This window comes from Paramisgurnus dabryanus, chromosome 13 (assembly GCF_030506205.2).
Source record: "Paramisgurnus dabryanus chromosome 13, PD_genome_1.1, whole genome shotgun sequence".
NCBI lineage: Eukaryota > Metazoa > Chordata > Actinopteri > Cypriniformes > Cobitidae > Paramisgurnus > Paramisgurnus dabryanus.
In genome coordinates this window covers 27,903,617-27,930,573 of record NC_133349.1, presented here as the reverse complement: position 1 = coordinate 27,930,573, position 26,957 = coordinate 27,903,617, and the positions used below count along the sequence as shown (strand labels likewise).

Here is a 26,957-nt window from a genome sequence, read left to right as displayed (position 1 = left end):
CCAGAAGGTTAAAGGGGTCACCAGGAAACTTCAGATAAAAATCACATAAATTATAAGTCTATCAAACATTTTTTTTTTTTTGAGTTTATCTCTCACTGCTGTACATTGCTCTTTATCATATTCGCTGGGGTTTGTAAGGCAGATTTCCTAGTGAAGTTGTTAACATACAAGATTTATTGTGAAAGCTGCTGCAGTACTGTACAAATAAATATGAATTTAAAGTGTTTCTCATAAGGTTTACACATCCACAGCATTACTCCAGGTATTGTCCTTAAGTTTGGAACAATATTTTGTCTTCATAATATCACATTTACTATTTATCCAACAATTTTAATGTTTATATGTAGAAATATATTAATGGATATTTTAGGAAGGGCATCCCTCAAGAAAGGTTCATCATATTTGAGGGTCCTTGGCATGTCAATGCTAGTCAGCTAGTAGAGACTTTGCATGACCCATCTTATCACACTGTGTGACCCAAAATGGAGGGTCTGGCCCAAATTTTGAAAACCCGGCCTTAAATAATTTAGTTAGCATACATGCATTTTTCTTTATTAAAAGTTTAACATAAAGCAAATAAATAAAGCATATACTGTAAATGAGTGGTTCTCAAATCCAGTCCTGGAGTACCAGTGCTCTGCACATCATGTATGCCGGTTCTGTTCATGGATTCATATGAATCATGTATGTAAAATAAGAAAGACATAGCTTCTGTGAGAAAATGCAGCATTTTTGTCAAATCAACATTTATTTTTCTTTAACTTATTAAAACAAGTTGAAATTGTTTTACTATATTTGTTAAGTTATGTCAAGTCAAAACTTAAAATAGTAGGTTAATTTGGCTTGCAAAACCAAGTTGTTTTAACTTCATGCTGCATTTTTTACAGTATGAAACATACAGTGGTACTAGGACTAGATTTGAGAACCACCGCTTTAAATCATGAAGTCAATGTTTGTATTTCATGCTCAATTAATTTATCATTAATTAAATAATGAATCATTTTAGCATTTTTATTAAAAGGCTCTGCATGAGAGACTCAGTAAGCATGTCTGATTTAACCTGAAGTACAGATAATGATTTCCAGACAAATCAACATTGTGTTTTGGTCAATTATTAAAAAATTATAATGATTACTTAAATAGCTAACTCAATAAATATGAGGTAGATGTGGTCCAATCTTATCATTTTCAAAAATGCAGGACTTTATATGAGTGTCTAGGTAAGACAGAATTATTTTTATTTTATTATTTTACTTAACTTGCTTTGTATTTTTTTACAGGACTGATAAATTATGTCTCTTTTCCTCCAAAATACTTTTAAGTAAATGCCTCAGTTATGTTTTTTGTAGATTAAGACTAACCAAAAACTAATTATTTTGTTTTTTGTAATCTGAACAGAGCATGAAACTTAATGAAACATGATGGATGATGATGCAGATGTTGCTGTTGTTGGCATTGGATGCCATTTCCCTGGAGGTAAATGTATCAACAGTAATTTGTTATTTTGTTTTGTGTTTAGATGAACTGGTATAACAGTGTAGCCTAACTTGTTGTACTTTAGGTGAAGGACTTGAAAACTTCTGGCAGGTTCTTCTTCATGGAAAGAACTGTGCCGTCCAAATACCAAATGAAAGATTTGACCTCTCTCAATGGTACGATTCAGATGACAGTAAAGCAGGAAAGACATATACAGCAAAAGCAGCACTCATTGATGGGTAAGTTTTCAGTTCTGATTCTCTTATACCACGAAATCAATAACTAGATTTGAAGAGTTTCGTTGCAAAACGAGATAACTCAGTTTTTAAATTTTTTTGTTAATGTTTATTATTATGTTATCATGTTATTATTTTGTTTTATGGTGCTACTTAGTTGTATTTTTTAAGTTATGAAGGTTTAAATCAAAACAAACCAACTGCAGTTGAATTGATATTAATTGGAATGCACAACCAAAAAACGAGATTTCTGAAAAAAAAAGGAGGTATCTCGTTTTGCAACGAAACTCTTCAATTGTAAATCAATTAACAAAATTACAGTAATTATAAGCACTTTTATATCCTTGCATTTCATAGGAAGAGCTACCCACTGAGCAAAAGTATGTCCAAAAGACGTCTTTTCAACATCTTTGTCGGACGTTGAAAAGACGTCCCCATCAGGGTGCAGAATGAAAGGTTTTCCGACGTCTTTTTCTGACGTCTTTTGGACGTCCAATAAAGACGTTGAAAAGACGTCCCCATCAGGGTGCAGAATGAAAGGTTTTCCGACGTCTTTTTCTGACGTCTTTTGGACGTCCAATAATGACATCCATAGGACGTCTTTTTAAGGTCCAAATTTAGTTGAAATGTGGTCATTGTGGACATATTTTCAACGTCTTATAACGTCAACTGCAGACTCATTTTAGACATCATTTAGCTAAATAAAGACTCACACTTTGCACTCCATTAAACGTATTTATTCAAAACTTATTTTGTATAAATGTGGTTGTGTGTTTTTTGTGTGTACAAATGCATAAAAGCTAAATACAACAAATAAAAACAATACAATTATAACATTTAAAAACAACATAAATAAACAATATATATACTTTAAAAAATTTTTTAAAAAGTGCATCTATTCAAAAAGTAATGTTAAAAAAAATGTTTATTGTGTACCCCTCCCTTTCTTGATGGTGCACGTTTAAGATGGTCTTAAGCATGTTTTCTTATCAGCTGCTCCGTTGCATCTTTACTCCATTACTCCACCTGTAAAAATGGAAAGACAAAAAATATAAATATGCAAAAGCAGCCTGTAGTCATACACCAAGTACACGTACATGTTATAAGAAAACAGCAAGGTTTAAATCCTTTGTACACCCTTACTTCATAGCTTTTGCAGCACTGTACCAACTGTCCTCTAGGTGTAAAATTTCACCTCATGATTTATCATCTGTTAACAATTTCCCTGTATTTTTACAGTACTGGCAGCACGTCTATTTCTTGTTTATTTTTAGTGTATTTTACTGTAATACCTATATTGACAGATAAATTTTTTTACTTATTACAGTAATTACAAATAATATTACATACTATATAGCTAATTTAGATATAAATCTATAGTTATTAATATTGTAAAACGCTATTCTTGACATGACATTATGAATTAAAAGGCAATTCAAGCCATGTTTGTATTAAAAATATTTTTTTTGAATCATTTCATTGAAACAAAAAATATTTAAAACATTTTAAACATTAAGTAAAGAGCCAGTAAGATGACAATTTTAAGCGTCCTATCACTGTTTATTAGTCCCGGACAACAGGTTTAAACTCATGCAAGGTCAAAACACACTGTAATTTTCTCAAAATATACATTTAAAATTAACCCATTTCTCAGAGATCCCCCAACTATTCGTGTGAAGCCATTCAACGACTTAGTCTGCTTACACCCCACCTTTCAGTAGCCTACACTGCTTTGATTGGACAACTGACAGAGTCTCCGCGCAGACCACAGATCAGTGGCACAGACCAACAATAGTGCAACATGTATTGACCTAGTGCTAACATGATTTACTGAGAAGACATTATCGACATTAGGGATGCAGCGATTATAGATTTTGATGGTGCGGTTATAGTCTGATAAATAATCACGGTTTTACGGTTATTAAGAATTCATTTCTTTTACAACATTAATTTATAAAATCACATGAATAAATTTTTTAACAATTGCTAAATTCTTCTGTATTTTCAGTTTGTGTATTTTTCTACAATTCTTGGACAAATGATAATAATAATAACTTAGCTGGCTTTGACTTAAACATTATAGGTGTCTTTTGAAACCTATAGGCTATTCATTTTAATGATCTTTTGAATAAATGTAATTTTACATTTGGACTGAATAAATGTATATTATTTTGGTTTGTTTGAAGTAAAACGAATTCATTAAGTCGTTCTCAAAACGAATAATAACACAGGGTCATCCTGGACCAGGTACTGCGAGTCATTTTGACAGGTGTAGCTTTATATTACACAAAAATAAAATATAAATATTAGGGGTGGCAAGATTAACATGTTAACTCAAGCTATTCATTAATTAATCATAAACGCGTTAAAAGAATTCAACCTAAGGAAATGCAGTCAGACCACCAGGAGCCCCGCCCAGGTTTGATCCACGAGCAGGAGGTTTTTAATGCTGTACAGACATGGAGTGTGGCTCTTTCACGTACTCATGTAGGTGCGCGCACACACACACGCACGCACGCACGCACGCACGCACGCACGCACGCACGCACGCACGCACACACACACACACACACACACACACACACACACACACAAACCAGATGCACGAACAACCAAGAGACACGTCACGCGGCCACATATTCTTTTGAACGCGGAGCTTTGTCATACAGTGCATCATGATGCATGCGCCTCTTGGTGGTTCGTGGATCTGGTTTGTCTGTGCGTGCCTGAAACAAAAACACGCAGTGTAGTGAAAACTTTACGGTTACTTAACCCTGACATTTTAAAGTGCGGTTAATAGTGAAACCGGTTAATCGCTGCATCCCTAATCGACATTAATACACATCATTCATCATTAATCCAAGCAATAAAAACGACAACAAAAACTAACATTTTACACCCATTTAAGCATTTATGTTAGCTAACCGGGTCATATCAAAACCTAAGTGAGCATGCGCTAGCCGCTTGCTAACGTGACTCTCTGACAGTATATATGGGCAGTTTCCCGGACCAGGGTTGGCTTAATCCAGGACTAGGCCTTAGTTTAATTTGGAAATATAACTAGTTTTAACAAACATGCCTTAATAAAAACATTACCTGTGTGCATTTTGAGGTAAAACAAAGGGCACTGATGTATTTTAAGATACGTCAGTGCAAGATGTTTTCAGTTTGGAGAGCTCTTAAAAGTGTTTAAGTCTAGGACTAGTCTAATCCCTGTTTGCTAACGTGACTCTCTGACAGTAAATTAAGAGTTTAAACAACTCCATCATTCATCATTAATCCAAGCAGTAAAAACGACGATAGAAACTAACAATTTTACACTCATTTAAGCATTTATGTAAACTAACCGTGTCATAGCAAAACAATAAGTGAGCATGCGTTAACTGCTTGCTAACGTGACTCTCTGACAGTATATTAAGAGTTTAAACAACTCCATCATTCATCATTAATCCAAGCAGTAAAAACGACGATAGAAACTAACAATTTTACACTCATTTAAGCATTTATGTAAACTAACCGGGTCATAGCAAAACAATAAGTGAGCATGCGTTAACTGCTTGCTAACGTGACTCTCCGAGTTTAAACAACGAAGCAATAAAAACGATGATAGACATTTTACACTCATTTAAGCAAGTATGTAGCTATACTCATACTTACAGGTTGTGGTTAGGAGACGCATGTTGTTTCAAATAAAGTGGGTACTGAACAATCTTTCATTGCCAAACGTCTAAGTTAATAAATCCCTCTGTGAAAAATTAATTTTAACTAGAGGTCAACCGATATGTGTTTTTCAGAGCCAATGCCGATACCGATTATTACTGATCAAGTAGACCGACAACTGATATTCTGAACTGATATGGCTGGTGTAAAAATGAAAATTAATGTCAAAATTAAGACTCAGGGTCCAGGGGCGTCATGCACCAATTTTTTTTAAGGGGGCAGTGTCTACAGCTCATAGAAATTTGTGCATACACAGACATCAAACGAAATATTATAGAGCTTTCAGTCTTTTCCATGGCCAGGGCCGGCCCTGGGCATAGGCGGAATAGGCAAATGCTAAGGGCGCCGCTGACCCCTTGGGGCGTCCGTGCGCCCAAATTATTATTTTTTTAAATATATGTATATAAACATTTTACTATAAATATTTAATTCTGCACAAGAAAACAGCAGTTATTAATGAATTATTAGTAGCATAGTATCTCGGAAGATCGTGCTTGTTAAATAGCTCTATACTGCACTGAAGCGGCAGTTTAAAATATAAACCCAGAATTCAGCGAACGTCAAGACAAAGAAAACGGAAACAACAATCAGACCGAGATGCAGAATTTACATAATGTTACACAAATCATGTTTAAATTTCAATGTTTCTGGACAGAAATACCAACTTGTTCACTTTGTTTGGTATTAATAAGTGCTGGCCGCGGTGCTGAAGAGGCGCTCGGACGGAGTACTGGTGGCACATGCACAGATATTTACGTGCAAGCCATTGGAAACTATTATTCGTTATTATATAATTATTATTCGTTACTTTCACTTAAGAAGAGTTCTGCACTTTTTATTTCAACATTTCTCTTTATATAAATTCTATTTTGTACTTAAATCTATAATTTCGTTACTAACCCAACGAACTCATCTGCGCTTTCCGATAGGTTGCACGTAATGGGAAAAGTATAGCTTTCTTCCACTTGAGAAGAGTTGTGCATTTTTAAACTTTTAAAAAAAATATCTCTTTAACAAAAACATTTTTTTCTTCTATTTAAAATCTATAGTTTCGTTATTTTACTAACCCAACTAATGACTCGTCCGCTTTCCAATAGATTATGCAATATCTGTGCATAAGTGCCACCAGTACTCCGTCAGAGCGGGTCTTGGTCTTCAGCACCGCGGGGAGCAGCCAGCACTCCAATGCGCAGCTTATTAATACCAAACAAAGTGAACAAGTTGGTATTTCTGTCCAGAAACATTGAAATTTAAACATGGTCCGTGTAACTTTATGTAAATCCCGCGTCTCGGTCTGATTGTTGTTTCCGCTTTGTTGTTCTTGACGTTCGCTAAATTCTGGGTTTGTATTTTAAACTGCCGCTTCAGTGCAGTATAGCCACAGTATGCGTGCGTGCATGTTTGTTTGTGTGTGTTTCCAAAATATTTTCAAAATAAAGAAAAAAGACAAAGCTGTGCAGTTTGTTTCTGTATAAGTTTATGAGCAAAATGATTGGAACACAATTGTGATTCTGTGATTCTAAAGGGCACCAGGTGAAATCTTGCCTAGGGCAGCAAATTGGCCAGGGCCGGCCCTGTCCATGGCACTTACATTTCTAACAATCTGAAAACCCCTGCTTTCATGCAAAAACCTCCAAAATAAAAGTGATGACTAACTTTCATATCAAATACCATTCAATCGGAATAATGACACATTTGCATCATATTCACATCTGAAACGGCATGTTTTATTTATTTAAGTCTTAATGGCTTGTTTAATTGTGTCATTAATGCATTTTGCACAACAACATTATCATATAAAATTAATGTAATTTTAAATCCATAAAGTATATAAACAACGAAAATGACATAAGCTATAGCCACGTGATTGATTTTAATGTTCAATAATGATTTTAAAAAATATTTTTAGATAAAATTATTAGAGGAACGGATTTTTGCATTACATTTTACCTCATGTGAGCATGTGAGATTCCGCGCCCGCGTGAACTTTGGCGAACTTTGGCGTTGTGCCAAGAAGATGAATCTCTGCTAATATAACGTTGATACGGTCACATTTAAAACCATACATTTTCTACACAGAGAAGGTTAACTGCACATTACCGTACTGGGGTTTGGAAATGTTGTGAGCGTTTCTAACACGTTTTAATTCCTCAGATAGCCAAATGCAGCAGCAAGCCAGCAACAGTAGAGAGCTCGTGAGCGCGCCCAGACACTGATGACGTCTGCGACTGTGCTCTGACTGCAGCGCCAGCTGCCGCCAGAATAAAAGTAATGTAACATGATCAAAACACTATCAAAACGGCGAAAATCTCCGAAAAGTGACAAGGATGCAGCACAGAATGTATAATATTGTGCATATTAACAGATTAAAAGTCATATAACAGATTAATGGACGCTTATTTGATTTTGAGGTTGGATGCAAAATCCATTGGCTCAAAAAAACCAAGGGGGCAGGTGCCTCTGTCAGGGTCTGACAAAAACTCTCAATGCATTGAAACATTTTTAATTCTTCTGACTCTAAGAAATGTTAATTATAACAATCATATTAATAATAACAACATTTGAGCGTTTAAACGTTCATTTTCCTCACAGCTGCTCTTGTCTGCGTTCAGCCGCCGCACGCACACACAGCAGCCTGTCATCAGTGCAAGTGAACAGAGCGATCTCTCTCTCACGTCTTAAAGCTACAGTATCATAATTCATCTCTCAATACAATCACTCTCTGCTCTTGACTAAGGAACTGTTATACTTCATACGAATGTGTGTATATTTAATACATACAGTAAAGACTGTGAAGTGTTTTATTTTCAGTACTCTTAGGAGACAAACGTTTTTAAAGAGATATTAAATAACTCTTTGGAGAAGAGTGCTAATTTATTTGATTCTCTATTAAAACAATAATATACCCAATTACTGTAAGTAATATAACAAAGGCAACATCTGGGGTATTACGTTATCTAGAAAAAATGTAACAGTTACAGTCATCAAATAGCTTGCATATCAGCTAAAAAAATTGGAATTGGTATCGGCCGATCGCGAAGATAAAAGATCGGTAATTTGTATTGGCTGCAAAAATCCTGATCGGAGCATCCCTAATCATATGGATATAATGATTAACTAAACAATTTGTATTATGTAATAGGTGTAATTAATTTAATTGCCTTCATAGCTTCATTCTGTATGTTTTTAAAAAGACTACAAATGTTTTCATAAAACTATAACATTAATACCATATCATAGGCACAATTAGTTGGTTCAACAGCCTATTCCTTAAGTATATACAGTTGCAATCAGAAATATTCAACCCCCAAAGAGTTTTAAGGATTTATAAATAAAAATCTTTTCAAAGTGCGGGATTCTGCTTTGGATGAGTTTTTATGAGTTAAGTGAGGCATAAAATCAAAACAGAAAATGTTTGATGTAGTATTTGTGTGTAATAGTATATTTTGTTAAGATAGCCATGTCACAATTATTCAACCCCTATATAATATTGTTATTTTTAAAGCTTTCTGACAGTTTTTATGGCCTGAAGTGCAGCTGAAACCTCATTAAGCCTTTAGGAACTCTATAACGATCCATTTTGCTTCAGCTGTGATGCATATATAAACTCCAACCATCAAGGTCTTCAAGGTGAGTTGCAATCATGGGAAAGACAAAGGAGCTTCCACAAAAGCTAAGAGAGGAGATTATTTCATCACATCTGAAGGGCCTTGGGTATAAGAAGATTTCCAAAATATTTAACATTCCAAGAGATTTTTATTATTTTTTTATCAACATCACTATAATGTTTTTTGAGGTGAGGGGGTTGAATATTTCTGATTGCAACTGTATGTCCTCAAAACAGGCATTTAAGCATACCTGTGTGTATATGAACATTTCTGTGTAATAAATAAGTCGCAAAAAATAACTTGATCTGTTACTTGTTGCAAGCAGGCGGCTGTGTGCGCGTGCATAAGAGCACACTGAGTGAAGACCAAAGTGGTCAAGTTCTTTATGCTTTAAAGTGGCTTGTATTTTTAAAATGACATGACTTACATTGACGTGCAAATGCCAGCTCGGTCAACTGCCTGAAACGCGTGCTAAACTCTTGTATTGCAGTGTCAACTCACAGAGCGAAATCATTGCAAAGCAGCTCGAGTTAGCAAGCGCTTTCTGCGGTGTCTTCAGCCTCCTGCGCTGATTGGCCGGACTCATGACTCCCAACAAATCAGATGGGCGAGGGGCAGGCATTGCTGTAGGCAACTGAATAGAGTGCCCTGTTCCGTGTTCCGACGGCTCTCACTAAATCCATGGCTGCGTCAGAGCCGAAATAGTGCATTTCAAATCAAATTACATTATCGGCAAATAGGCTTTTAAAATGTCCGATGTTGATAGTCTGCAAAATGCTTAATATCGACGTCTATAATCGGCCAGATTGATAATCGATCGACCCCTAATTTTAACCACAGATTCTTCACAGCCAAACATTTAGTATACCCTCCTTGAAAATGTCTCCTTTGGTAGTGAAAACAGCACAAACTGAAAACACAGCATGATGTTTACACACTAACTAGCTTTGGGCAGGTCATAGTTTTCGTTTCTCCCGCAGGCAAGGCTGTAGGCGGAGATTAGTATCTCGTGTGACGTGGAAGTGTTCGTGTGACGTGGAAAATGTCAGGCAGGAGAATCAGTCCATATAACGACTCGTTTCAGTGAGTAAGAGTCGACCTACTTTAGAAGCCAATAACTTGTATTAAAGTTTTTGGTTCAACTACTTTGCACATTGTTTACATTGATGGGCAGCTACATGACACACTGCAATACAGGTCAGTTTCGATTTTGGATCTGTGTGGCTCTTCAATAATAACTGAATGATGACTATGTATATCAGGGTTCCCCAAATCTTATCCTGGAGTTAAGGAACACTACAGAGATTACGTCCAACCCTAATCAAACTTACCCACCTGTGATTTTCTAGTGATCATGAAGACCTTGATTAGCTTGCTCAGGCGTGTTTGATCAGCGTTGGAGCTAAACTCTGCAGTCCTCCGGCCCTCCAGGGTAAGATTTGGGGAACCCTGATGTATATATAACATCTGTAAAAAAAACTCTACTTGTGTGTTTGTGTGTGCTTAAGAAAGTATGTATGTTTGTTCTCTAGAACCGGGGATTTGTACATGTATATTATTTTCACATTAATATTGGATGCATTTCTTTTTTCGACAAATTAAACTATTAAAAAATTGTAACTTGTCTTATTCACATTGGAGGGTCATTTAGACCCAGAGGATCAAAAACAGTAAATCTTTTAAACACCTTCAGAAAAACCAAATCAAGCCCAGATTTTTGTATTCAAATTTAGACTAGTTAGGAAGTCAGGGTTGAGACGAATGGCACTGAAAAAAAAAAAAAATGACTAACCTTAAAACCAGGAATTACTGGAGGCAGTGGAGGACGAGGTAAAATCTAATATATTAAAGAAAGAACATTAATATGTTATTTGCAATTGTTGACACACAATATTACAGTACAGTCATTACCAAGTGTTGAGAATTATGTTATTATTAAAGTCAAACTCCAAGAATGTCACAGGCAGTTATATAATATCTTAGGATGCCAATAATCAAGACAAGCAAATTAAAAGTTATTACATGCGTGTGTATAGATATGCAGTCTTAAACATGGGACATTATGGGGTGGTTTCCCAGACAGGGATTAGCTTAAGCTAAGACTAGGCCTTAGTTTAATTAGGAAATATAACTAGTTTCAACAAACATTCCTTACTAAAAACATTACGGCGTGGTTTCCCGGACAGGGATTAGATTAGTCCTCCTAGACTAAAAAAAATATAAGAGCTGTCCAAACTGAAAACAACTTGCACTGATATATCTTAAAATACATTAGTGTCCTTTGTTTAGCCTCAAAATGGACACCAGTAATGTTTTTAGTAAGGCATGTTTGTTGAAAACTAGTTATAATTCCTAATTATACTAAGGCCTAATCCCGGCATAAAATAATACCCGTTCGGGAAACCACCCCTACTTGTGTGCATTTTGAACCAAAACAAAGAGCACTGATGTGTTTTAAGATGTCACTGCAAGTTGTTTTCAGTTTGGACAGCTCTGTCTAATCCCTGTTCGGGAAACCGCCCCTATAAATAACAAAGAATCAACCAATCAAAATGATTCGTAGGCTACATAGTTCTGAAAGGTTCAGATGTTTATAGTGCTTTTCAGCATCCTTGCATGTTAACATACAGCCAATTATTGTTGTGCATTTAACGTTAAAAGTTAGCCTATACGATCTCTAGCTCTTACTCACACACCTGTTTATAAGGAGTATAATACAGGTATATTATTATTAATAATATAAATAGATAAAATCAGACATTGTTGAATTTATTAATAACGAATTAGATATTTGTATTATCCCAAAACTATCTAAATATACACTGTAAATGTGCATTTTGCATGTGGTGAGGGGCATAGCTGTGTAAACGAGTTATGTTGTCATTTTACTATTGTGATTCTGTAGCTGCTGGGGTTTAATTGCTAGCTATAGTAGGCTATAGTGCAATAACTGTGGTAGTTAAAGAACTAAATGCTGGTGACTGATGTATTCCTGTGGGTAGAGGTTAGGAAAAAACACCTCTAATATTGACATCATTCAACCAGGAAGTAGAGGACTGTAGTACAAACCGGCAGGTCACTGAAGGCTTTTAAAGGTGAATTGTATTAGAGAAAATATACCTTTATCATTTTGCAGGTATTATTTATGCTCTAACAGCAACATTAAATGCTAACTAAAGTTTGGAATATGGGATCCGGAAAACGGGACCTTTACATGAAATTGAACAAAATGGTTAATTAAAAAGATCTTAAATTACCTTAGGAAAACTGGCACTACTGAAGGAAAACCGGCACTATTGAAACATAATTGAAAAAGAGCAAGATATTACAAACGTCAGCATATATTAAAATGTATTTTGTTTTCTTTGAGGTTAATCAAAACAAATACTTACTGTACAAAGATGCTTGGTCAAATGGCTCTGAAAAGAGCCTTTGGGGTGTATGTAGGTCCTGTTTACAAAAACAGAAAGGAGAAAAAGAAGTCAAATATATTGCAAATGCCTTTGTAAATTAATATGCATTCAGTATTCATTCATCTTTATTGACTAAACAGTATGTTAAGAACATGACAGAAAAGACAATTATTCTATTTTGTTTAAATTCCAAAGGTTAATAAAGGCTCTTAATTTTATGAATAGATTGCATGGCAAAGGGGGTCATTATCAAGTTATCATCATGTTAGTTTCCTTACTTAATCACTTCTTTGTCTGGCTGTCTACTACAGTGCCTGTGCGCTTGTATTGAACGGAGCTCTTTGATTGACAGGTGAACTTTTACCATAGAAGCCCACTTTCATGCATGTCACTTAGACAAAATCATTAAAAATGCATTCAAATGGTTAATATTATAAAAGGACGGATGTCATTTTTTGTGTGGGAAGAAAAAGTCAATTTTACGACCGTGTATTTAGTTTCACATGGCTGTTATTAAGGAACGAGTCCCCCTCGGACTGAAAGAGATAATAGAGTTCCCCAAGACGGTCTAAAATAACTCACTGAAAAATATTTAATACGCGAACATATTAACAGTCATTTAATAACACCTAAACAAGGCATCAGTTCGTTAATAACAACTAACCAAGTCTGAAAATAGCCTACGGAATGTCCGCGGTGTCAAATTCTGTCATCCGTTTATCGAAAACAATTCTCGAAAAACTCGACGTTTTCTAACAAAAATATTTTTGGCAATAAAATAAGTACACAAAACAAAATAAACACACACTGTTTGGAATGGATAAACATAACTTACCTGTTCTCCTGTTCACAGCAGGTTGAATCCGTTGAGTACGTTTACGGCTGGGGCTCGCTTAATTACGTCTGTTGATCACGTGCAAAAAAAGATCACGCGCCACCTCGCCACCTAGCTTTTACACACCCTTGTGGTTAAACTTAAAATTGCAATGTTGATTATTTTTGTAAATCACACTTGAATTTGGTTTAATTTGCAAATTACACAAAAGAAATGCAGTAGATTTTGGCACGCGTTGTGAACATTCATTCTTAAAAATATAACATATTTTATCACCTTAAAGAATTTTCATAAAAAAAAAAACGTCATGTTACATTGTTTTGAATAAGAACTCATTTGTAGTTTTTATTGCATAAGTTTTTATATTTTTTTCTGAACCTGTTTTGAACGTCTAAATGACGTCCAAGAACGGACCCTCAAATATTGAACTGCATATCAACGTCCAAAAGACGTCGTAGTCAGACGTCCAAATACTGTACTGGATCTGCACGTCGTTTAGACGTGCAGATTAGGTGCAGATTAGGTTCTGGACCGACCGACCCGATATGGACATAATCTGAACGTCCTTTGGACGTCTCATGTTTGTTGGGTAGTTACTGGAAGTTTGTCTAGCAAATGTTGAATCTTTGATTTAATATTTGCTTTAATTATTTTAAGAGATTAAGTTTCAGAGAGAGTAAAGAAAAATTTGTTTGAAATAAAGATTTATTTGAGAAAGTAAAGAGTTGGTCATGGCATAATATCTAAACATCAGTATGTAGGAAATAAACCCATCTTAAATCTTTACTTTTTTAATCCTGTCTAGTTTAAATGAGTTTGACCACAAATTCTTTGGTGTCACTGATGCTGAATCGACAAACATGGATCCTCAGCACAAACTTTTGCTTCAGTGCACCTACAGAGCCCTAGAGGATGCTGGGATACCAATGGAAAAGGCCAGTGGAACAAGAACAGGAGTGTTTTTAGGTAAGTAATATGTACCTATAAGATACTTTAAATTGTACTTTTATATGTTCAGCTAATTCATTGGGATCAATGGGAAAAAAGCCTGCAGAGAAGGATCACACGCTGTGAATTAAACTCTCCATTGTTTCGATCACTGAAGGAAGTTTTCAGTAGTTATAAAAAAAACAATAGCTTTGGTGATACATAGGAATATTTTTAACATTTACATTTTAATGTGTTTCCTCTCTTTTAGGTCTAATGAACAGGGACTTTGAGTTGGCCTCAATAAGAAACAGCCCAAAAAACATCGACCACACCTATAGTACTGGCACAGCTATGAGCATAGCTGCCAACCGCATCTCCTACATATTTAACTTTACTGGTCCCTCATTATCCATTGACTGTGCCTGCTCCTCATCACTGGTTGCCCTTCACTTTGCTTGCCAAGCCATGAAACAAGGTAGTCTTCAAAAATTTATTAAACAGTTATGAATAAATGTTTATTTTTTAGTTGGTTTAGTTATTTTATGGTGCTTTTCCATTGCATAGAACCCCACATGTCAGGTCATGTCAGCTCACTTTACTTTGGCTTGGTTAGCTTTTCCATCGAAAACAAAGGTATGGAGTTCCTGATTCTTACCATGCGGATGTTTTTTACTTTTAAAAGGGAGTTTGGGAACTTACAACAAAGCACAGATGACAACAGGTTTGCTCGAGACAGCGCACAAACGAAGGTAAAGCTAAGGCCGGTGATACACTGGCTGCGTGGCGTTTCTGTTGCGTGGTGGCTGCATCGCGTTTCTGTTGCGTGGCGGCTGCGCCGCGTTTCTGTGTCTTTACCCCCAATTTCCACCGACTGCGGAAAGGCTGCAGATCCGCTGCGGAACGGCGGCGGAGTCAATCGGTTTCCATTCATGTCAATGTGTGTATTTCCACTGACTGCGCTCCGAATCCGTCACAGCCCTCCGGCACAAATACGCAGAGCTTCTATTTTTGACGGATGCCGGACAGCTCCACAGGGCGGAGCCATGACTTTATCACGTGATCATAACCGAATTCGCGAGATCTCGTGTTTTTTTCCTTTATTAAATCTTTGCAATACAAAAATTACAAAGTCATTAATATAGAAACAACAAATAATAGACAATAACAGAGCCAGGGGTAGTTAAATGATAAAGTATATGGTATAATAATTACATTAAAGATAGAGCATAAATAAATGGTTTTAGCAGCTTTCTTATTTTTTTAATTTTGGATGGATTTGATGTACTGCTCTGTCTACGCGAGATCTCGTGTTGTGATCTGGGCTGGTTTGTAAAAGCGTCATAATTCAAGTCATAATTGGCGGAGACAAAACTAGGTATCGCGCGATCATCACGTGAATTTGCGAGACATCATGGGTCCTCGTCACTTCAGCACGCAGCCGCTCTGCAACCAATACGGAACTGGTGGTTATTGGCGGACGGCGGAGTGCGGAGACGTAACGCAGCGGAGCATATCTTTAGCAGGCTCCGCAGTCGGTGGAAATCCGGCGTTACACACCAGAACCGTGCCTGATGCGGCAATGGCGCGATGTTGCTGCTGTAGGTGACATTGAGGCAGGCTGCCGACAGACCAGGCTCTTGTCTTCACGACAACAATTTCAACTGATAAAAAAACAGTATTGATGGCAAAATAGACTATGTTTGCAATATTTGAAAATCGATAATTATTTATAAAAAAAAATTATTACATTTATATCTGAATGTATGTCAACCTATAGACTTTCAAACATCAAAATGTCATTAAATAATATGTATTTGTGTACAAAATGACATATAAACATATTTTCCTATTCTATTTCTGGAAACACTACCAACATGCTTGTGTGTCGCGTGAAAAATAGGCCTCGGTTCTATTTCTAGCATGCACGCATTTTCCGAGTGGCTCGAGGCACACCTGAGACGCGCATCTCACCCAGGCAGTCTGCAAGCTCTAACCTGTTAACCTGGGAGCTGAATTAAAAACGGACACGCCACGCAGCTGAGATGCTTACGCCACACATCCACAGCTGACCCCTCAATTTTGAAACGCATATGGTAGCTGCCACAGGACAAACATGTCACTGTCTGAGACAACGTAGTGACGAATCAAGCTTTGTAAAGTTTGTCCAATTAGGGCTAGTGTAGAAACATGATGCAGAATTCCATGTAAGGAGACCTGGGGTTTATGTAGATAAAAACAGCTCACTGTAAGGTAACAAAAACAATACCATTTGTTATGTAAAGTCTTTAATATAATAAAAATGTAATATAATAGTTATGTAAATTTATATTGCATTTCTTTCAAGAGATCCTTCTAAGTCCCACATTGCACCTTTTAATACCTACTTGACATATTCTTGACTTGATATTAGCATGTATCAATACTGTATAGTTAAAAATGGCATGTAATAATGGTATTAAATTTAGTTTGAATGTTTATCAGTAATAATGTACCAGCACTATAAAATAACAAAAAAAATAAAAAATATTTATTTACAAACCATGCCACACCATTTGTAGATAGCATCACCAACCTGATCTTATGAGAATTCGTACATTTTGGCTTATTTGTTGGAATTCATTTGAAATTAATTGTGCAAAAATGTACAATTATCATTAAAAACACCCCTTACCTCAATGGATTGTGTCGTTCAAATTAAAACGAATTGGTCACCTCGTAAAATACATATAAAATGCCATGATTAATAGGTTCCGCTATTGTTGAGTCATGCAGCTTGCATCAGGTGTAAACACAGTGTACATCTTATCTTGATTACTTAATTGCAGATGCAAATCTTTAAATTGGGTCAATCCGGTCCAAGCTCGAGAGGAAGAAATTCAGTGTAATATGTTAAAAATTGTTTCACAACACATGAAACCTGAAAATACTGCTGCAATGGGGACAATTTCTTAAAGGTACATGGTGAACTTCGTTGTTACGGATGTAACCCTTGGAAGGGAATGGAGACGTCACGTTGATGACCGACATATTGGGAACTTGCTTAGAGAGACAAATCCGCTTTGAGTGTATGTAAAAGTGCCAATGAATGTGCATCTGCAGGCGCCGCCCCACCGTGCGGGTATAAAACTAGCAGCAGGTGGCTGCATAATCAGCTTTTTTCGCTGAGAAGCCAAGCCTATGAAACTCGGCCAAAACAGCAATGGTACAGCAAGCTATGGTGACGGGATGTAATGTCTCAGTTTCTTTACTTCAGGGAACGAGGGTTACATCCGTAAACAAGGTGATCCCTTTCAGTCAGTCACTTTGACGTCACATCGATGACCAACGTATTGCATCCTTCATGTCGGCCAGGCACAGCCAGAGATGGCATTCCTGGATCACTACATTGCATGTCCAACCGCCTGTGCGGTGACCTTGGTCGCACAAAGGGCCAGGTCAGTAGCTGCACAAACCGCTGGGTCATGCCCACCCTCATGCAGATCCTTCAAAGCCTTGGCCTGATGGACCTGCAACAGCGCCATAGCGTGTAAGGCAAAAGCCGCCCCCGCAAAGGCCTTGTAAGCTTTTCCCTTCAGAGCAGATGAATGCTTACAGGCAGTGGTGGCTGGACACAGCTGCATCGCAACTGACGGCTTCATTGTTGGGTGCAAAAAGGCCGGTTGTGGGCTGTGAAAGGAACCGTCCATGACCTTGTCAGCTCCTCATGTACCACTTCATGTAACTTTAATTAGATTTTTTAGGTGTGCTTGAGGAGGGTTGGGGCTAAACTCTTCAGGACTGTGGCCCTCCAGGACCAGAATTGCCCACCCTTGGTATATACTCATTTTTTTGTTATTGTTTTAGGTTAGGGACACCACGCATGCGTTATGGATTTTTCGGGAGACAACATACTTTGTAGGAATTCTGTAAATTAAAAGGCACAAGCCAAAAGCAATAATACCCAATAAATGGAGAAGGGAGGGCTCTTGACAGAACATTTAATATTTGTTTTATTAAAATTTTGTAAAAAAAACTACATATTGTCTCTGTTATGGATGTGACAATTCTAAAATTTGCACTTAATTGAAAATGCTTTCAAACTTCGAGACTTTGCATGGGTGTTTAAAACACCAATTATTGACACCTGAGATATCAGTATGGATACTTTGGGTAAACTTTGGATAAAAACTGTTCTTTTAATAATAAGGTTGACATTTGCATGGAATTGCCCTTATGATTAATTATTGATCCTTATGATACAATTTTTTTTACTTTCTCTCTCCCTTACATTATCCTTGTAAGTGACTGCAAATATTGTTGTACTTTCATGTTTGTATATGATTATCTTATCCTATCCTTCTAAAGCGACCTTGGGTGTTGAAAGGCGCTATATAAATAAAAATTATTATTATTATTTTGCAATATATTATTATAATTTACACCTAATATCAATCACCCTTTTTTCTGTATAGCTTGATAGGGATTCACCACAGCAGCTGTATTGACAAGCCGTCACTATTAGTTTGTCTGGGATAGTTTTGGGTGCTTAGTCTAAATTATTATTGTGAAAGATGTTATTATTGGCGTTTTAACTTTTTTGTATTGCACGGTTGTGGCACTGTTCTTCTTAACAGGTGACTGCGAAATGGCTGTGTGTGGGGGTGTGACTTGTATACTGGAGCCTACAGTCTTTGTGGCTCTCTCCAAGGCAAAGATGATCTCCCCCGAAGGCACCAGTAAACCTTTCAGTAGCAAAGCAGATGGATATGGGAGAGGTGAAGGCTGTGGTGTTGTTCTGCTGAAGCCTTTAAGAAAAGTAAGCAAAATACTTTCAGTGACTTTGATTTCATAATTTTGATCATCCACTATATGCAACAACTATTTGTTGTCTATAATTTGACAGGCTCTCCAAGACCATGATCATATTTGGGGCATCATTAGCAAAACGGCAGTAAATCAAGATGGCCACACTGTTAGCCCAATCACCAAACCATCTATGGTACAGCAGGAGGAGCTGCTCAGAAAAATCTACTCAACAGACACTGACCTGACTAGTGTACAGTACGTTGAGGCTCATGGGACAGGGACTCCAGTTGGAGATCCAATAGAGGCAAGTAGTATTTCAAAAGTCATTGCCAAAGCAAGACCTCATGAATCTGGACCACTCCTCATTGGTTCTGTAAAGAGCAACATTGGACACACAGAATCTGCAGCAGGTGTTGCCGGGCTCATAAAGATTCTTTTGATGATGAAGCATGAAACCTTTGTACCATCAGTGTTCTACTCAGAAGAAAACTCCAGCATAGACACTAAATCTCTCAATCTAAGAATCCCCACTACAACAGAGAAATGGGTCAGTAGTCATAATGCAGTGAGAACTGCTGGAGTCAATAATTTTGGGTTCGGTGGAACAAATGCACATGCAATTATCAGACAGTATGTTCAGCCAAAAAAATCAAGAGTTCAGATCATTAAAACACATCAGTTCTTTGTGCTCTCTGCAGCCTCAGAAAAGTCCATAAAACATTTAACTGAAGATACTGCAAAGCAGATTAGTGCTGGGACAATAACAGATCTACAATCTTTACTGTACACATCTGCTTGTAGAAGAAGTCACATGAAACACAAGTACAGGAAAGTATTTCAGACATCATCTCTGACAGACCTGAAAGCAACACTTACTGCTTTTCTACAGAAAAAGGTTGAACCATCAAAGACAGACTCCAAGTTAGTTTTTGTGTTTTGTGGGAATGGTGTAACTTACCGTGGTATGTGCAGACACCTTCTAAACAAGGAGTCGGTTTTCAGGGAAGTCATCATGAAGATTGAAACTCTAATGCAAAACTATACAAATCTGAACCTATTAGAGAAGTTGGAAAGTGAATCTGATGATTTTTCTGACCCAAAAGTTGTCCAGCCTCTTCTGTTTGCTATTCAAGTTGCTGTTGCCAGCCTTCTGAAGCACTGGGGTGTCAGTCCTGATGTTGTTCTTGGGCACTCCATTGGAGAGGTCGCTGCAGCTCATTGTTCTGGTTTGTTGTCACTTGAAGATGCAGTAAAAATAATCCACTATCGGAGTTTATTGCAAAGCACTGTGACAGGAGGGAAGATGTTGGCTGTCAGTAATATGGCTGTATCTGAAATCTTAAAAGTCCTTCCATCTTATTCAGGAAAGGTTTGTCTGGCTGCTTACAACAGTCCACAGTCATGCACTCTCTCAGGAGATGCAGATGATATTGACAGATTGCATCAAAATTTGAGCATCTCAGCCAGAGGAAAAGATCTTTTTCTCAGAATTCTGGATGTACCTGCTGCATATCATAGCCACAAGATGGATCCCATTGTATCCAGAGTGAAAGAGAATATAGGCTTTTTACAGAGACACAGTCTGGTGGCAGAATTGTTTTCAACAGTGACAGGTGAAAGTCCGTGCTCCTCAGATTTTACTACTGGTGAATACTGGGCGAGAAATATCAGAGAGCCAGTTGCATTTGAACAAGCGGTTAGGTCAGCAGCTAAAAACAAGAGGAATGTAATCTTTGTTGAGATTGGCCCAAGAAGATCTTTGCAGAGGTACATCACAGAGACTTTGGGAAATGACATCACTGTGCTTCCCTCAGTGCAGCCAGAAAAAGATTGTGAGGCAGCCCTTGCTACTGTATCCAAACTGTTTGAGCATGGAGTAAAAGTGGACTGGGAAATGTTCTACAAAGGTTTTGAGACTGAACCAATTCCCTACCCACGGTATCAGTTTGATAATGTTAAGAAAATCATTGCACCACATTTGCAGTTGGCTGGTCCTACAAGCAATCACCCAGTAATTACACAAAACAGTACAGACAGTTCTGTGTTTAGCTGTGATCTGTCATCTGACTCAGTATCCTTCCTGCAAGACCACAAACATAATGGTGTTGCCATCCTCCCAGGAGCGTTTTATGCTGAGTTGGGCCTAGCAGCTTTCATGGAATATGCGAAGCCCAAGGTCCCACTTAGTTCTCTGCAGCTCAAAATTACATTCCAGAGTCCTTTTCTTTTCACCCAGAATGCTCCAGACTTGAAAGTACAACTGAATCCATCAGACAATTTACCAGAGAACATGTGCAATTTCAAAATACAGTCTACTTCTGCAGTCTATGCAAGTGGAACAGTAGAAGCGAAACTAGGTAGAATCCCTGAAGAAGAATCAATTTCTTTGGACTGTATATTCAAAAGATCTAGAAATCTTGTGACAAATGAAGAGTTCTACAAACATCTCAGTAAGACAGGATTCGACTATGGCCGTGTCTTCAGAAATGAGGCAGATGTTTATTGTGGGGAAGAGTTTAAAGAATGTATATCTGTTGTGAGCGTCCCAAATGAATTACTGCCTCACTTACATGACTATTATATTCACCCAGTTGTCCTAGATTATGTCATGCAACTTATTCTTACAACTACGATTCATGACCTTTCATCAAGACCTCAATTTCCTACACAAATAGGTAGCTTGACTGTATTTGAACCACTGCAAGAGGAGATGTTTGTGTATTTGAAAGCAGTACATGTGGAAGAAGATGGTTTTGAAATTTGTGGCTGCTTAACCAACAAACAGGGAAAGGTTTTGGTTGAGCTCAGGAATGTGCAGATCAGAAAGCTAGGCAGTCGCAGTCGGGTAGTTGAAGAATACTTCTACCACAACAGCTTCAGTATCATCTCTGAAGATGCCACACTGGATACATCAATCAAGGCACTGGTCTTTACTGATGAATTAGGAATTTCTAAAAGTTTGCAAAAATACTTGCACCCAGCATCTAAATATATAAGTTCTTCACAAAGCAAAACACTCCTGGAATGTGGACTTAACCCTGTTTTGTCCAATCTGAAAATTTCACGTGTACAGAAAAACTTCCAGGAAATTTTGTTTATTTGGGGTGATGCAGATCTAACCTCTTGCAAATCAGAGATTATCTTGGACAGTATAGCAGCATGTTGTGAGATTTTCAGAAGGATCATTGCATATCTTAAAGCAGATAATTTTCCAGGTGCTATCAGAGTAATAACCTATAGGTCCTCTGAAGGCCTAGTGGACCACATCAGTTCTGGGTTTGTGTTGCTGGGCATGACAAGAGCATGTGCAGCTGAGCTGTCAGAACTCTCCTTTCAGTTGATTGACATGGACTCTGTCTCCTCTAAAGACATCAGAGCATTGGTTCAGGTCCTCAGTTCATACCCCTGTAGCAAATATCCAGAGCTGGTGGTGCAGCATGGTAAGATTCTGAAACCTGAAATCACCCGCACACCGTTGCCAAACACGGAAAGCCCTAAACAAAGCATTCATATGTTGCATGATGAAACCTTTATCTTGCAAACATCTGATCCATATGAAATGACAAATATATCAGCAATTCAAGTGGATAATTCCATTGAACCAATTTCTGGGAAACATATTGAGGTTCAACTAAGTAAAACTTGTGTGCATTCATCAGACTACTTTCCGGTCAGCATCTCTGACTTCACTTATGGTCAGACAATGTATTGGAACAATCACACGACTCAAAACCATAAGATTTTAGCTCTAGATTTCAGTGGGGTTGTCACAGGTGTGGGAAAATATGTCAGGAAACTAAAGGTTGGGGACGATATTGTGTGTTGTTTTCCTGTGACTGCAAGCTCCAAACTTGTTCTCCCAGCAGCTGTTTGCTACAAAGCAAAAAAACTTTCATTCCTGAAGGACACCCCCTGTGTCTCCTTTATGGTACTGGCCTGGGAGATCTTGCATGAGGTTTTACCCAAAGTCAAACAAAGGAAACTGGGAATTTTCTCAACTGTTCATGACTCATCTCTGATAAAGGTGTTAACAGCTACTGCACACAGATCAGGTTGGACTGTCAAAGTATGCACACAGGCAGATCAGCTTGCATCTGATTTCAGAGAGGTTGAAGGAGCCGTCCTCATTCCTCCATATGATAAGGAGATAATTGAAACGGTTAACAATGTCACTGTCATCAAAGATGTTGTTCTTGTCTATGATAACCAGCCAAATCTACCAGTAGATCCAAAAACTTTCAGAGTTTCAAATGAAGTCCACATTCATTATCTCTTCATGTCCCGAATAATGCAGCAATGGTATTTGCAGGTACAGATGCCACAAATCTACCACTGGCTGAAATCTATGCATTTGGACAGAAAGTCCTTGTCTTTGGACACAACAGCATTTCAAAAAGTGAAATCTTATGACATTGATCTTTTCTCTATGAAAGAATCTGAATCATACTTCACACACCAGATTCTGCCCATTATAACTCTGGATAATGATGCTAAGAACCAGCTGTCAGACATTACAGTGATGCCCAAACAAAGTCTTTTCCAGAAAGGATCTGTCTATATTGTCACAGGTGGCCTTACAGGGCTTGGATTTGAGACAGTGAAGTTCATTGCTCAGAAAGGAGGAGGGAACATTGTCATTTTTTCTAGGAGTAATCCAAACCCACAGATTCAGCAAGAGATACAGAATATCAGTAATAATTATGGCTCTGTCATTAAGTGTCTACAGTGTGATGTTTCCCTATCAGAGCAAGTTCAACAGACAATTGTTCAGATTGGAAAACTTTTTCCATCCAGTCCAATCAGAGGAGTCTTTCACAGTGCAGTTGTCCTTCACGATGGGCTCATTGAAAGTCTTGACAAATCTCTTTATGAGAAAGTTATGAGACCAAAAGTGAACGGAGTGATTAACCTTCACAATGCTACTAAACACTGCAATCTGGATTACTTTGTGTGTTATTCCTCCATCTCTGCCTTTATTGGTAATGCATCCCAGACAAACTATGCAGCTGCTAATTCATTCATGGACACCTTTTGCCAGTACCGAAGAAACATTGGACTTCCAGGACAGTCGATCAACTGGGGGGCTTTGAATCTTGGCCTTCTGTTCAACAAAGTGCATCTTCAAAAATTTCTGGAGGCAAGGGGAATCATGCTTATGGAGACTCCAGAAATTCATGAAAGTCTTGTGCAATGTCTTTTGATCAACAAGCCTCAACAAGCTGTATGCAAATTTGATTTCAAAAGCTACCAGAATAACGTCCTCAATCAAAACAAGTCATTGAAAATGCGGCTGTCCAAACTAATAGATGAAGCCATTAGTAAAGATAAAGTGAACTTATCTGGACCTGAGCAATCCACACCATCCTCTCCGCAAGGGTATATAAGATCAATGATTAGTGAAACAATTGGTGTTGACTTGGATGAGCTGAATGATGATGTTCATCTTGTCGATTTGGGTGTTGATTCAATGCTAGCAATGACTCTGCAGAATCTTATCTTCATTGATAAAGCTGTTAATGTCCCTCTGGTCACTCTACTGGATCCAAATAGTACACTGTTAACGCTCATCAAAATTCTGGAGGGGAATTCTGTAGGAGACTTTAAGAGCACAGATGAAAGCATATCCACATACCTTTAATGATTATTCCTCCAAAGCTGTTTTTCTTTCGTTTTATTGCTAAAACAAATAATTTAGCTTTTTTAATTGTCTTATTTTATCTTGACATACCATAAAGTCTATTGTTTCTGGATGGCACCTACCTATAATACAGCAACTTTTATGGCAAGTCATGTGATTAGAAAAGCACAATCCAAATCAATGCCCCAATGCCAACCAGTTTTTCCTTTAGATCTACTTAATTATAATCTTTTTTTTTTGTTCTTGTGCTGAGACTGCACTAGGTATAAACTTAATATAGATGTAAATGCATAATGATCAGTCTTTAAATAGCTTTCTATGTCTATTTTTCACAGTCGATTGTATGTGGTGCTACTTTGATGATTTGAATTGCAACTATGATAGCTTGGTTACACTTTATTTTGATAGTCCACTTTAGACATTCTACTAACTATAAATAACTTTGCAACTTCATGTCAACTAACTTTCAATAATTTGCAACTGTCACCAGGTGACTATGGTAGGGCGAGAACCAAAAGTGGCAGAGAAGAGTTCCGCTTGGACATGGTTACCGCCTGGACCCGATTTTTAATCATTTGTACTCCCTGATCTCCCTAGCAACACAATCGAGGTTTTATTGGAAACAGGTGCGCAGGATTAAGGGAGCGATCCATGATTGGAAGAGGACACGAGGACGGGCCAAATAAATAGGGCTGTAGCAACGCACAGAGGGGGTTCATTTTCGGGCATGAGCTGCTTTACTGCCTAGGGCAGACCCGAATACGCGCTCCGTCCTTAGAGGAGCCAGAGGGCGCCGTTGATCCACGGAAGCGCGTATAGCGCATGGAAAGAGTGCGGCAGCCAAGCAAGGCGAAGAGGACGGAGCGGTGAGAATTACAGGAACACTGCACCGGAGGTGTGCTTGTTGGTGTACTTTGTACACGCTGCGTTTGCTGCTGTGTGAGCTGCCGTATTGAATTACGTCGAACCCTTGGGGAGAAAAAGAGGCAAAAGGTGACTATGTGAAGAGGTTTGGACATGGATGTAGTTGTGAATGTGATGATTCAGAAACCAACGAGTGCAGTTGAATCCCAGATTTTGAGTACAAACAACGAGTGAGTAACCGCTGGTGTATATGTATGCTGCACTGATATAAGGCTGCCACTGTGTATTCTGAGTGTGTTAAAGGTACTGGGCCCCACTGTGAAGGGAAGCGTGGGTGAGCCGCGTGACAACAGGAAGTACAAACAGGTTGCGAGATTCAACAACGAGTGAGTAACCGCTGGTGTACATGTATGCTGTATTGATCTAAGGCTACCATTGTGTACTCTGAGTGTGTTAGAGGTACTAGGCCCCACTGTGAAAGGAAGCGTGGGCGAGCCACGTGACCACCGGAAGTACAACCAGGTTGCGAGATTCAACAACGAGTGAGTAACCGCTGCTGTATATGTATGCTGTATTGATCTAAGGCTACCATTGTGTACTCTGAGTGTGTTAGAGGTACTAGGCCCCACTGTGAAAGGAAGCGTGGGTGAGCCACGTGACTACCGGAAGTACAACCAGGTTGTGAGATTCAACAACGAGTGAGTAACCGCTGCTGTATATGTATGCTGTATTGATCTAAGGCTACCATTGTGTATTCTGAGTGTGTTAAAGGTACTAGGCCCCACTGTGAAAGGAAGCGTGGGTGAGCCGCTTGACCACCGGAAGTACAACCAGGTTGTGAAATTCGATCACGAGTGAGTAATCGCTGGTGTACATGCATGTTGCATTGATCTAAGGTTGTCATTGTGCATTCTGAGTGTGTTAAAGGTACCTGGCCCCACTGGGAAGAGGGAAGTGTGGGAGAGCCGGGAAACAATCGGAAGTGCGAACAGGAAGACGACGTAGGAGCTGTTGCTGTAGGTCACCTGGCCCTGCGGATAGAAGAAGTGTGGGTGAGCCAAACGGGTAGCAATTAACACACAGGGGCTGGACTGATTTCTTTCATTCATTACCATACTGTTTCTCCTGCGGTGGGAGCAAAGCTCAACGGGCCTCACTGACCGGTCGAGGCTAGGTGGCTATGAAGGTATATTTGGTGCAAAACAACTGCACACCTGTTACAGTGGAATTTGTATTTGTAGAGATTATCCACACATGTGTATCAGTAAATTTGAAGTCACAGATGAAGAGTTGCAAACTTGTAGATTTTTTTTCTTTCCCTCAAATACAACACAACAGTTACACATTCACAAATCCTTCAGTGCAGCTGCACAAATCCCATTTTACAAATCACAGATTAAGAAACTCACAAGCTCACGTTTTTTGCTACAATTGCTGCAGTAAATATGGTGC

The 26,957-nt window shown here is 38.1% G+C and overlaps 1 protein-coding gene and 1 long non-coding RNA gene across 2 annotated transcripts in view; one reads left to right on the top strand and one right to left on the bottom strand.

The window, feature by feature from the left end:
• Positions 1-1,202: 1,202 nt before the first annotated feature.
• LOC135728175 (phthioceranic/hydroxyphthioceranic acid synthase-like) overlaps positions 1,203-26,957 on the top strand; it is a 31,001-nt gene continuing 5,246 nt past the window's right edge. Inside the window, exons 1-7 of the mRNA XM_073811679.1 lie at positions 1,203-1,220; positions 1,399-1,476; positions 1,562-1,715; positions 14,094-14,254; positions 14,487-14,693; positions 18,832-19,013; positions 19,101-26,679. Of these exons, the coding sequence (XP_073667780.1) occupies positions 1,419-1,476; positions 1,562-1,715; positions 14,094-14,254; positions 14,487-14,693; positions 18,832-19,013; positions 19,101-24,641 (6,303 nt within the window). The 5' untranslated portion in view covers positions 1,203-1,220; positions 1,399-1,418 and the 3' untranslated portion in view covers positions 24,642-26,679. The remainder of the gene's footprint in view (positions 1,221-1,398; positions 1,477-1,561; positions 1,716-14,093; positions 14,255-14,486; positions 14,694-18,831; positions 19,014-19,100; positions 26,680-26,957) is intronic.
• Positions 2,084-13,361, bottom strand: LOC135728217 (uncharacterized). The gene is made up of 5 exons (XR_012334834.1): positions 13,289-13,361; positions 12,433-12,490; positions 12,298-12,333; positions 10,833-10,877; positions 2,084-2,738 (listed from the first exon to the last, which is right to left on the bottom strand). It is a non-coding gene; the product is annotated as an uncharacterized lncRNA (long non-coding RNA).